The 14,150-nt window shown below is 32.0% G+C and overlaps 1 protein-coding gene across 3 annotated transcripts in view; it reads left to right on the top strand.

The window, feature by feature from the left end:
* Positions 1-917: 917 nt before the first annotated feature.
* LOC149543243 (putative CoA ligase CCL7) overlaps positions 918-14,150 on the top strand; it is a 149,542-nt gene continuing 136,309 nt past the window's right edge. For all 3 annotated transcript variants that reach the window (XM_089798090.1, XM_089798088.1, XM_089798091.1), the window contains exons 1-2: positions 918-1,970; positions 2,414-2,600. In XM_089798090.1, the coding sequence (XP_089654216.1) occupies positions 951-1,970; positions 2,414-2,600 (1,207 nt within the window). In that variant the 5' untranslated portion in view covers positions 918-950. The remainder of the gene's footprint in view (positions 1,971-2,413; positions 2,601-14,150) is intronic.

A 14,150-nucleotide genomic window follows, 5' to 3' on the forward strand; every position in this document is an offset into this window, starting at 1 on the left:
TGATTATGTATGCTGTTAAAAGTTTTATCTTTGAACTCAAGCAAGTTAAAATCCTTGTCTTTTTTTTCTATTCATTTTAGATATTCGACTTAGATTTGACTCAATTAGAATGGTTGAAAATTCTAAATAGTCACCTAACCTAACTTAACAATCAAATCAACTCAACTCACTAACCTAACTTAAAAACGCTTATCTAAAGACAACTAATCATATTGTTAAAGATCATGTCCTTGAACTCATTAAAGTTAAAATCCATGTTCGTTTTTTCTATTCATTCTAGATATTTGAGTCAGATTTGAGTGATTTAGAATGGTTCAAAATTTGAGTGATTTAGAATGGTTCAAAATTCTAATCTATTCAGTCTAGATATTGGACTTAGATTTGATTGATTTGGAATGGTGAAAATTCTAAATATTGCTTCTTGGTGTAAGTTGTAACCATTAAAAATTTAGTTGTTTAATTGAATTGTTATAATATCATAATTTAACTTGAATCAATAAAAAATTATTTCCTACTTATAGAACTTAGCAGCTTTGATTTGAGGATTATATCAAATGTATCCTCAAATTAACAAAATAAATACAATTTCTCCTTCAAATTAAATCCATATTGGAGGTTTGAAAAAGCTCTCCCCAAATTCATTCAAATACACGGACAACCTTAAAAACCTTTGGTCTGTTATAAACAATCACCGAAATGACTGCAAAAGCGTACCAAACAGAAAAGGATTCCTAATTACCTTTGTACTCGTCTGCATTAAAAGTCTCATCTTTGAGCTCGTGGAAGCTAAGTCTTATCTTTTTCTTCTAGATCTTCCCTGACTGAATGCCTTTGACTTGTGAGCTTTCATAGCTGAAAAAAGTCTCTGCGTCTGCAAACAATCCATTATAAACCTGGCAGAACATTCACACACACCCAGGAACCATTCATTACTAACAACAACAAAAAGGATGGTGGAGAAGAGTGGCTATGGAGAGGATGGAATATTCAGGTCTCCCTACCCTCCATTGATACTTCCAAAGGATGAGGAGCATACAAACTTCATCTCCTTCATGTTCAGAAACTCAGCATCTTATGCTTACAAAACAGCATTAATTGATGCTGATTCAGGGGAAAAACTCTGCTTCAAAGATTTTCAAGAGAGGGTTAAATGGGTGGGCAGTGGATTGTACCAACTTGGTATCAGAAAAGGAGATGTGGTTCTCATATTTGCTCCAAATTCCATCAATTTCCCCCTCTGTTTCTTGGGAATCATTTCAATTGGGGGAATAGCAACCACAGTGAATCCTCTCTACACCACCATGGAAGTCAACAAACAAGTGCAAGATTCAAAGACCAAGCTCATCTTTACAATCCCCGATGTGTGGCACAAAGTTGAGAATTTGGGCATACCCACAGTCATGATAGGATCTGATATCAATGTGGGTTTTAGGTCAAGAATACCCATTACTCTGTTTTCTGAAGTATTAAACATGGGAGCCAACAAGAGTTATCCCCAACCTGTGTTCAGAATAAGGCAAAGGGACACAGCAGCACTCTTGTACTCCTCTGGAACAACTGGGGTCAGCAAAGGGGTTATGTTGAGTCATAGGAATTTCATGGCATCTGCCTCCATGGTGTGTAGAGACCAAGAGGCCAGGGGTGAAAGGGGTCTGATCTGGCTGTGCCTTGTTCCAATGTTCCATGTCTATGGACTCTCTGTTGTAACACTTGGGCAGCTCCAGGCAGGAAATGCTGTGGTCTCCATGGCTAAATTTGATCTTGTGAGGATGCTAAGGGTCATTCAAGAGTACAAGGTGACTCATCTGCCCATAGTGCCACCCATTGTGATGGCACTTGCAAAGAGTAGGGAGATTATTGGGCTGTATGATGTGTCTTCTCTCAAGGAAGTCATCTGTGCAGCTGCTCCAATTGGAAGGGATGTTATGGAGGAGACTGCAGCAAATATCCCTACAGCTCAGATCATTCAGGTGAGTCACATCAATTATCATAAAAGTTTTCTGGATTCGATTGTGTATTTATTTTTAGTATCAATGTTTCGGATCACACCCTGTGATCCAGCCAGCATCGTTTTTTCTGTTAGATTTCTTCTTCACTTTCATTCTCATGACGGATCAGGGAGTGTGATCCCAGACATTAATACTAAAAATAAAAAATAAATACAGAATCGAATCCTGAAAACTTTTATGACAATTATAATAGATTGTAGAAATCTAATATCTCTGACTTCTGTACCCACCAGTCTTTTCTGTTTCTACCTGCAAAATGAGTGTAATAGGAAAACTGGAACACTGCTCAAGACACCTTGTATTGAACAATTTCATTTGCACATGTTACTATATTAGGTTCGTGCTTTTAGAAGAAAGCATAAGAAATGAAGGGCAAATAAACAAAAGTGTATTAATGCAAACAGGGGTATGGTCTGACTGAAGCTTGTGGCACTGCAACAATAATGGCCAGAGAAAGAAATGGTGATTTTGGGTCTGTAGGAACACTATTTCCAAGCATTGAAGCGAAAATTACCAGTCTTGAAACGGGTAATCCTCTTCCTCCGAAACAACAAGGAGAGATCTGCATCCGTGGGCCTAATATCATGGCAGGTACATACATGCCAAACTTTTTGACTCTTGTATGTTATATATTGTTTTATATTATTAATTTGATTTTAGTAATGGTCGTTTTCCTCTTTTAAAAGAAAATTGACATGTTATATTTTTATAAAATTTAATTATAATATTTAAATTATTAATTAATCTTCAAGTTTATGTATTTTAAAAATTAAATAGAAACATTTCTAAAGTTTAAAATATTAATATATAATATATATGTTTTAATTTTATTTAATATATATTAAAAAATTTAAATTGTTTAATAAATTTGGTTTCTCCTTAATGTATTAATATGTAGTGTAATGTTTCTATATTATTTATTATATATTTATATTAATTTATAATTATTTTCAATTTTTTATATATTAATTTGTAAATCTTTTTATTTTAAAGAATTTAAATTATTAGCAAATAGTTTTTTTAATAAAAAATTAAATTAAAGACATTAAAATGATCAAATGGTCATATGAGAGATAGAGGCCAGTCAACAATTTTAAACTCACCTTTTACTACATGTTTTGACTATTTTTTTTTTGTGTGTGTGAATAATATTGTAGTATCACTAGATTTCACTCAAGCGGAGGTAGCCATGTGAATTATGTTATTCTTTAATCCCTCTTCAACCATTATTTTACATGATTAACTTTCAATTAAGATATTTATTTATTATTGTATCAAGTCATGCCAATAAGATAATTGTGATAATCTTAAACTTTTTAATATTTTATGCATGTCAATTGTATTTACAAGTATAATTGTATCTTAAGGAGACATGCTTAATTTAGTCATAGGCTAGCAGTAAAATTACTTTTTTAGCTAGAAAATTGCCATTAATTATTTTTCAACCAATTTTATCTCACTCCAATTTTGACTCTCTTTTTTTTCCTATTTATTTAATTTAATTAGCTATTATTTACACTGTTAACTTTGTTTTTTTCTTATTTATTTATTTATCTCTATTTTTAACTCTTGTATTTAATTTATAAATTAATTTTAGTTTAGTTAGTTTAGTTTTTTTTACTTTAAATATTAATTTTAGTTAGTTCCTACTTTTTTACTATATTTTTTATATTTCTCATATTAATTTTTAGAGATCTTTTAAAATAAATATTTTATTCATATATTTAAGCTAATAGACTTTAAATTAGTTAAGTTTATTTGTTTTTATAATTATTAATTAGAATTTTAGTTTTTAATTTATTTTTAAAATTAGTTTAGTTTATCACTTTAACTATTGATTTTGAATTTCACGAATAGGATATTTGTATGGTTGAAGTTTTAGTTTTTAAATTAGTATAGTTTTTCATTTAAATGTGTATTTTTAGTTTAGCCAATATGATATTTGTGGGAGTTGTTATTTTTTAATATATATTTCTTATATTAATTTTTCATAATAGTTTTTTTTTTTACAAAGATTGTTTTGAAATGATTTTTCTTCATATATTTAAGTTGGTAGATTTTAAATTAGTTTAGTTTTTAATTTTTTTAAATGATTTTATTCATATATTTAAGCTAATAGACTTTAAATTAATAAGTAGGAGATATTTTTCCACAACAATTTAAATTGTGATATTGTTATTAGGGTTTAACTATGTAATTTTTGAGTCAAACTCATTGATGTTTAATGAGTGGTGATTTATAAAAATCCATCTCTCATTATAATAAATAGAATACTTAGCAGTCACTGGATCTAGGTGATGCTCACAGAGGTGAAGCACTAGGACTTCCCTTAATTTAGTTTTTAGTTTTTATAATTATTTTAGTTTATATTTTTTGCTCCACTTTATACGTGTTATTTTTTCATATTTTTTTCTTATTAGTTTTTCATAATAGATTTTTATTGGAATATTTTTTAGATGATAATTTATTAGTATATAATAAATTAAATAAATAAATATTATTTATTACATAATTAAGTTTTATTTTACTTAATGGCTCATCGTTGCAAGCACAAAAGCTTGCGACTACTAGTTAGTTAAATGTTCTTAACTAATTGAATGCAAATAATTAATTTTATTTTAAATAAATTATAATTTATTTTAGATAATTACTCTCTAAATATTTTATGTAGTCCTTGTCTTGTCTACATAGAGCCATAGAAATCTAGTGGTTTAGTATTTACTGGAGTTCTTAGAGTTTCTTGATGGAAGGACGGGTTATGAGGGCCAAAGGTTGAAGTTTGCGGATGATGCATGGACAATAATGAGAGGTGATGTAAATAAATATACATAGAGTACTTGAAACTTAGTTATAAAAACATGTGTAAGGAATGTGTAAAATAATTACAAATGAAATTTTGGGAGAGTATGTAAACTACTAAATAGTAAATAATAAATTTAAAAGTGTTATAATGATTGAGTTGAATCTTTAAACTTTTGAAGCAACCATTAACCTTGGAATCTCTAGTTGAAATTTGCGTGTGACGATTAAAAATATAAAATTACAAATTACAAACTAGCCCAAAGTGGTTCCTTTAAGCATTCTCAACTCTTCATCCTTGGAATTTCTAGAACTCGCACTCTCAAACTTATCCAAACCAATGCCTAGAACTAGTCATATTGTGTAGTATCATCATCAACTTGTGTTCTCTCCTCTAGATATACATTTCATCAATATGTTGGACTCTTCTTCTCTGTAAGTTTATCCAAATTAATGAGATATACTTGGCAATATGACAATTGCAAGCTTCTCTACCACGTTAGAGGTAAGTAGTTTCCTTTCAAAGTGAAGTGGATAAACCAATAAGTAGATTACTTCATCTTAATAAAAGAACTAAAAACATGGGACAAAATGTGAAAGAGTAGAGAGGTAGTCAAATTAACATACCCATCCATATTTCACAATTAAATTAGGCCCTCTTGTGTTACAATCTTCCTATCTATCTTGACATCTTCAAAATATCCCCTGAGAATGAAAATTTATGTCTACTCAATACAAATGTTGGCATCTTCTATAGAATTAAACACACATCTTTTGAATCCAAGAACTCCCCTTGACCCTAGCATCTTGTGAAGATATACTTTTCCTGGGCCTTTAAATGCAATACTCCAAGTTCAATACATGGGAAAATATCTACAAAGGAGTCCCAGACTTTTACCATTTTTGAAGAATGATTTGTTGGACATGTTCATTTTAGAATTACAATATGGGTTACTTTTTCTAGAAAAGAACCTTAATTTCTAGTCAAACATGGTATCAATGTACTTGTGCATCTCTTGTGTTAAATGCACTGACATCTCTATTGGAATGTTGGCATTGATGTCACAAGTTTTCCTAGCAACACGAGCTCTTATAGTTTTGATAGATTGTATGTCTATATTTTTCTCCACACTCCTCAACAGGTAATGGTATAATTTTATGGTTTTGGAAATGAGTTTATATATCAAGTCAATATGGATATTTGAATTCCATATGATAGTCCTATAGAATAAAAATGATATTAGTCCAAAAGTTAATATTTTGAGTGTAGTTGTTGTTTGTTACCTATGTTTTTACCTTGTCTTTTTTCAAAATTCTTTAAACACAAATGACCCTTAATGAAATCCTAAACCTTGAACGTGAACCTTATTGATTCAAGGTTCAAAGGTTCAAAGTCACCCCTTACTTCATGTCGCAGTACTCCACCTTACTTTATCTTGAATCGAACCTAACTATCCAACTTGAAGTATTGAATCACTTGGTTCAAGGTTCAACATTCATATTTTTGTCCTTGCATGTTTTGTTCATTCAACATGAAGTTTTGTGATCATTAAGTGGACCTTGGCACTCTTAAGGTGAAGTTGAGCTTCACACCTTGTGTCATGCAAGTTTCGGTTCAAAGTTCAATAAGGAAAAATTATGTCAAGATTGTTATGAGTCAAATCTGTTAAGCGACATGTTCCAATATCATCGGTGAATAGAACTTGAACTCTGAACCAATTATTTTAATGTTTCAAAGGTTCAAAGTTCACAAGATTATAGCTAGCCACTCATAGACACATGGCATATGAAAACACTCAATTCTATTTGAGAAAGGTGACAAGACATGTATTAAATGATAAATGGAAAATGTAGCAACAAAGTGAGATTTAATATGTATGAAGGTTAATTCCCTCATTAAAGATTATTACACGGGCTATCAAATTGGTACTTTCCCCTATCATTTAGCGAGCATGTTTCCTAGACCCAAGCTATCATAAATCTCCTTTCTGGTAAAATGCCATGATTTTATGAATGAGGTAAGCTCACTGTGTTTTCTTGGAATTAAAAGAAAGTGGAAAAGTAGTGTTTGTGTCAAGAGATTTTCATAAATTCAAGCATAGTGAGTTTGTATCTCTTACCTAAATCTTCTATTTTTATTTCTCTTTTAATAATTTAGAAACTTGTCTAATTTCTTCTTTTGTACCCCATTTAGTGATGCATAATTAAGAACTACAAATTTTCAAGGCTACACTATGCCCCAAATTTCCTAAAAAAATGAAGCCTGCACCCTTAATGAATTTCTTACTAGAATTAGGGGATACTAAACTAATTGATGAAGAAATTGAAAGGGTAGTGTCTAGGTTGGGAAAACCCCAACCTGGGTCTATAGGTAAAAGGGTTTTTGCAATTGGGTTGGAACGAGTTGGTGGGTTCCCTAAAGCTATTCTCTAGCTTGAGCTAGTGCTAGAATGAAGGGAAAAATATGACGCTGCTAATAGATGTATCAAGGCTCACTGTGGTGAGGTTTTGGTGTATGCAAATAGTGTCATAGTCATGGAAGCCTCAAGAATTATTCCTAAGGAGGTGTATGAGGATTGGACAATAAGCCTATCGTATTCCTAGTTCACAATCAATGCCAAATACAACAACAATAACATTGCTAAGAATTGGTTGTTGAAGCCAAAAAAAGGTTGTTCTCATTTTCCGCAACCTTTAACTAGAGAGAACATGATTCTAGAAATCAAAGATATTATTTTGTTGAACATGATAAAGGGAAACAAGAATTCTTTTTTTATGGGAAAAATTCTTCATTCAGACTATTTTGGGCGATGATAAATACATTGACTGCGCTAAAATTATTGTAGACTGACTTCATGAGGAGCTTTCACAAGTGTCTAGAACTATTTGTGTTTACATGTCATTATACTTATTTTACATTTTAGCTAACTTAGCAGAGAGTGGGAAGGCTTGACTCACAAGTTTTGGACTGGTAACATGACTATCTATAATTACTACACTCTAGTACAATAGAAAAGAAATCTTGGAGATTTCTAGAGGGTACATGACATATTTCTAGTTAGGCTAGTTTTTCAACTATAGGGGGAGGAAAATAGAAGGTTATCTAAAAAAATGTTGAACTAATTAAAATTCATGGTTGTTTCTTTGTATAGTTTTCCAAATTCACATAGTTAAGAGACGGATCATTTCAAGCGAAACCTCTAAAGTTACCCACATACTATTTAGATAGATATGTGTTGATCCAAGTATGTCAACAAGTTGTTGATGTTGACAAGAATTGCAAGGTGAGGAAAGGTTCTAGATTTGTTTTTCCTATTGAATTAGGTCACTATAACTATAAGAGCATTCAAGATGCTTTTAAATTGGAGGCTAAACTAAAAACCATGAACTTGAATCCTTACTCAACCTAACCTAAGTTTGAAAGTAAAGGTTTTTCTTATTCTCAATTTGAACTAGGTAGATTGTGAAGATGATTTTGAAGTAAGAAAGAGGTGGTGGTCTAGGTTCACTTTGAAACAAATCACAAAGTTCAAACTACTAATGAAGATTTATGGGATTGAAGAAGCTAAAGATGAAGAAGCAGTAGATCCAAAATTTGAAAAACAAGTTGACACCTTCCCTATATCTAATAAAGATTGGGACAAGCCAAAGAAAGATGATATTCATGCAAGAACTCTTTTTTTCATTAACAAAACCAAAGAGTGGCTCAAAGAGAAAATAATACAATTAAAATTGAAGGGAATAAAATAACCCCATTCAATAGCTCCAACTAGCTCTAGTTCAACATTGTCTCCCTCACATGCTAATGAAATTGTACCATGTCCCTCTATAGGCAATAAGGCACAAGAGTTTAAAGTTGAATCCTATGTGAGAAAACTACTTGGCATTCAAGTTAAACCTTCATAGTGGGTTCATAATGGTTACTCATTCATGAAGCCATAAGAAAAAGATACAAGAAAGGGATATGGTAGACCTAGACAAGGAGAAAGACAAGGGAGAACCAGTAGTAGAATATTTTGTAGATAATCCTACTGAAGCCATTGAACAAAGGAACATGCAAGAAAATGCTTATGTTGATGCTATGATTTCAAGTGCATTAGCTGTTGAGAACCCTTAAGAGTGCTCAATGCCTCATATCAAAGGTAATTCCTCTGCACCTAATTGGTTCAACCTTTTGATCAACACAAAGAGGAATATAGTTCATGTAATTTTTCAAGTAGGAGATATGGTCAACAAATGCCTAGGTAAACCACCCAAAAGTAAGAAGCCCAAAATTGAAGCTATGCTCGAATTAGATGAGAAAATTGAGCATTTCATAGAAGATATATACAAACCAGCAAATGAAAAGAGCTAAGATGAAATCATACCTTGGGATTATACAATAGAAAGGACTGATCTTGGGCCTGCAACTAGGGTAGTGGATATGATTTTTTTATTCCAACAACAAGAAGATTGAAAATAGGAGTTGGAAAGATTGGAAGGATAAGAGGAATCTAAACCAATCCCTGCAATTAATGGATGAGTACATCCTGCCCTCCAAAATCCTAATGCATTAGCCTTACCAGTTATGACTTATGTAATAGATGTCATATCCCCTGCCAATTAGAAGTTGTTAGATCACATCAAGAAAGATAGATCTATTGCAAAGGTATTCAACGAGTGGGTAGATCAATAATGGCCAATGGAGTGAACTATATGTTTGATTTCACTGAAACTAAGATATGGGTAGGCAAAGACATTGCTTAATTATATTATGAACTCAATACTTGAATGGGTAGAGAAAGCTAGATGGGATAAATATTTCATCCAGATCAGTGAGGTTCAAGCCTATGGTGAAGCTAGATTCGTAGCAGAAAAAACAAATGTTGGCATTAATGCCAATTTCATATTTGTGGCAAGGATCAACTTGGAATGGAGGAATGTAGTCATTGAACATGGCCTAGATGAGACATCCAATTTTTTGAAATAAATGGAGTACCTTAGACGTATCATAGATAATGACATCAGATGTATTGATGTCAAGATTATGGAAAATGAGGATCGACTTGACCTAGGAACCAAAGAAATACTGACATGACATCCTTCCAAGATAAAGTGAAAATTATGAAAGAAGTAAGAGAAACAGTAGTAAAAAATTTCACTACTATTGCTCAAGTTGAATCCATGATGATCATTTGCAAAGACTACCTAGAGGCACATGAAAGGAAAATGGACCATGTTTGTAGGGTGGAGGACAAATGGAAGTTGAGGTTGGAACACTATTTAGAATATTTAGAATAACTAAGGAGTGGGGGGGGGGGGGGGGGGGGGGATGAATCAATTATCCTTAGTTCCAAATGTACCAATTCAACTTGTTAAAACACTTAGTCTATATAGAAACACATCAACAACATAATATATTGTTCATTACTTAACACTTTGTTCAGTATATGTCGACCAATAGTAAAATAAATAATAGTAAATAACATGCATCACACATAGCATTTACACATATATGATACTAGTATTTAGCATTGAACCCCAATTTGGGAAAAACCACGAAGTAACATGCTATCACTTTTTCACTTTATTGAAATGAGCTTGATTAAGAGGCAACCTTGTTAAAGATTACAAAACACACTATTAGTTGTGACCTTGTTAAAGGATTTAATCACCTTGTTAGGAGTGGCATGGTTCGAGGACTTTGGATTATTCCATTACAATGTCACCTTGATTAAAGGGTTTTGACTACCACAATGGTTAGAAAGTAATAGCAGGTTTGACCTATAAAACACAACTCACTTTGCAAATGCAATTCTCTATTTGGCTCATTTGTTGGTTCATTGACTAGATTTCATTTTCATCTCCATTATTTATTCACTTGGAAACCCAAACAATCACACTTCACCAATCTCTTCCCTTCTCCTTTGGTACTCTGTTCTTCACAGGTCCTAATCATCAATCAACAACAAACCAATCTTAGAAAACATCTCTTATGCCTCCTTAAATAGGTAATTTTGATCTTTTTCTACTTAAACATCACAGTAGATCTTAGGACTAGGTTAGATTCAACGAATCCATCCATCCTTTTGTCCTTCTACTCCTTTCTTAATACTTTTAGAAACTTATCTTTAAATCCTTTCCTTTGATCACATAACAAATTCAATTCATGCATTATATATGCCAAATCATCAATCCTTATTATCTAGGCATCTTGACTAATCCAAAAATTTGACTATGTTAGCCTCAAACTTGATTCTTTCACAAACTATAACTTTTGTTGACACTCGGCCAAAATTGTGTAGTTCGGTCACTATTTTTTTGTCTCACTTAGCTTACACTTACTTGCTTGGTCTTCACTACACTTGATCGCTACTATATTTGTCTTCTTCAACTTGCTCGGCCATAACTATCACTTAGATAATATTGTTTACTTAGCTAACTCTTAAGTTCCTTAATCTTTTGTTTCATCTCCTTCATTGACCAACCACATTTTACTAATATTTTCTTCTGTTCAACTCAACACATCTATACTTCATATGATAATTGAACAAAACATCATCTTCTCAAAGACTAATTGATCAAGTTCCCATTGTAATTCAATCATACTTGCTCCTCATCACTCAATAACATCACTAGTGGATCTAGTTATCTCTATTTTCAAATCCTCTTCATCAATCAATAGATATGGCACTCTAAATTATTAGTAAATGTCTCTCCAATGGGTTTAGCATCAATGACAACATAAAAAAATCAATTGTAGTTTCTAACAATTTCCCTGCCCCCTAGTTTTGGTTGCTTTTATATCAAAAATAATTTTCCTCTTTGGCATTGATGGCAACACCTCTAGTTACCATGCAAATTACATTCTCATGATCTATTAATAAAATATCCTTAACAACTCCCTCTATGATTTGATAGATATCTTCATTAATATTCTTACTTTAATTATGATTCTCATCTTGTACTCACTTAAAATTCTCCCTCTAACATACCAATTATCAGTGCTAACACCAATTATAATACCTACTATATTGGCAACACTTTTTTCATATCTCTTCTTATAATTCAACTTCTCCCTCTGATGTCTGGATGACAACACCACTAGTTCTATTCACTCTTTGATATACATACAACAACATATGTCTCCCTCTTTTAACATCAATTAATTCATATAGATTCTTTGTCTTATATCTTAGCACATACTCTCTATATGAATACAAATGGTAACTATAAAAATTCTCCCTTATTATATGAAAAGTAATTGCATAAATTCTCCCTCTTTGACAACAATGCCAAAGACATCAAGAATTCACATATCATCTTCAAATTGTGACTGGATGACTGATGTAAAAATGTCACTATCTCTTTCATCGTTACCTTGACTCTTTACACTCTCATCTACTCATGCTTTTGTTCATCTTTTCACAATCTTTAGACAACTACTAAAGTACATGTGACCTATTTGCATCGATGTGCATGATATTTTGATCAAAACATTTGATGGAATGCAACATATCTTCTTATCTTTCTTCAGATAGGGTAATCACCCCTAACTTACCTCTTAAATACTCAAAAGAATCCTTGGGTAATGCCTTAGTGAGTATATTATTGGAAGCTACAATTAGAACAATTGTTATGTACTCATTGATGTCAAACCTTATTGGTAAGATAGTTTCTATCTAAGTAGAGTGCCATACAAGATGATTGATGAAGAGGATTTGAGAAGAAGTGATAACAAGAAGACCTAGTGGAAATGTTGAGTTATGTGAAATTACAATCAACACTTTATTACTTAGACTTTGACAAGATAATGTGTTATTTAATCATTACACTAGTGGAGAACATAGTTGAGTTGAATCCTAGTAGAGATGATCAATAGAAGACCAAATGTATAGGCTAAGTCAAGCAACATAGTAGAATATTAAGGAACTTATAGTTGAAGCAGAGCTATGATGGTGTCGATCGAGTAAATAGTACATGCCAACAAAATACAATGTTGACCAAACATTAGTAAAAGTTTGAGTGAAGACTATAGAAGTTGAGTAAAAGAGTTTATTCATGGCTGAGTTATCTAGTGATGATTGAGGCCAAGGAACATAGTATTGACCGAGTGTTAGCATTTGATAGTTGTGAAGGAATTGAGATTCCTACTTGACATAGTTGAATTTTTCGTATTGGTCAAAGCATGTGAAGGACAAGTATTGATGAGTTGGAGCATTTAATTCATGACAAACTATATTTAAGTGTTCCTAGGCATGGATTCAAAGATAAGTATCTAGAAGGAGAAGGTGGAAACAAAAATGTATGGAAGGATTCGATGAAGTTGACCTAATTGTAAGATCTATGGTGATGTTTAAGTGGAAAAAGATCAAAGCTACCTATTTAAGGATGTATAAGGATTAACCTAAAGAGGTTAGAAATTTTGTTGATTGGTGAACTTAAGTAGAAGGTTGTGAAGTATAGATCAGTGTAGAGGTGAAGAGTGATTTCTTGAAGGATTTTCCAAGAAGATCAGAGATAGTAATGGAGACATGAATGAAGTCCATTCAATAAATTAGCAGATGAGCTACATTGTGATATGTATTTGCAAAGTGAGTTGTATTTATCAGTTCAACTTACTGTTACTTTCTAACCATTGTATTAGTTGAAATCCTTTAATCAAGGTTGACCTAATAGTCATTTATAAATCCTATAATCAAGGTGACATTTTAATGGGATGTTCTTAAGCCCTCTAACAAGGAAACTCCTAACAAGGTGATTAAATCCTTTAACAAGGTCACACCTAACAATGTCTATTGTAACCTTTAAAAGGGTTAGCTCTTAACCAAACTCAATTTAGAAGGTTAAAAATTTGGTAGCATGTTACTAGTGGTTTTCACAAAGTGGTTTTCCACATTAAATCCTGAAGTTATAATTGTGTGAATTTTGTTTGAGATGTTTTATTTGTTATTTCTTTATATTTTGCAAGTTGGTTACTATTAGGACAAAGAACTGTGAGTTTATGTTACTAAATGTTCTGTTTCTATAGATATCGGGTTATTTAAAGAATAGATCTAAGTTTTTGAAAGTGGTTAAAAGTTTAATTAATACATCTAGACCTAAGGATAACTGATTCATCCCCTCCCAACATCTCAGTTATTCTAAATCATTCTAACAATTGGTATTAGAGCTTATGGTGCTTGTAAGAAAAGTTTGAAGGGACTTAAAGCTAAAGATAAAGACATGCATAAAGGAGGTACCCAAGTTGAACAAGGAGAACTTCTTTGCATGAAAAAGTTTGATAAAGCTTCACATTGCTAGAATTGGAGATTCAACAATATTCTTTATGGAGCATAACTACATAGCAATACCATCACCTAT

The sequence above is a fragment of the Cupressus sempervirens genome, chromosome 8, assembly GCF_028749045.1.
Source record: "Cupressus sempervirens isolate cs-2001-9-10 chromosome 8, ASM2874904v1, whole genome shotgun sequence".
Taxonomy (NCBI): domain Eukaryota; kingdom Viridiplantae; phylum Streptophyta; class Pinopsida; order Cupressales; family Cupressaceae; genus Cupressus; species Cupressus sempervirens.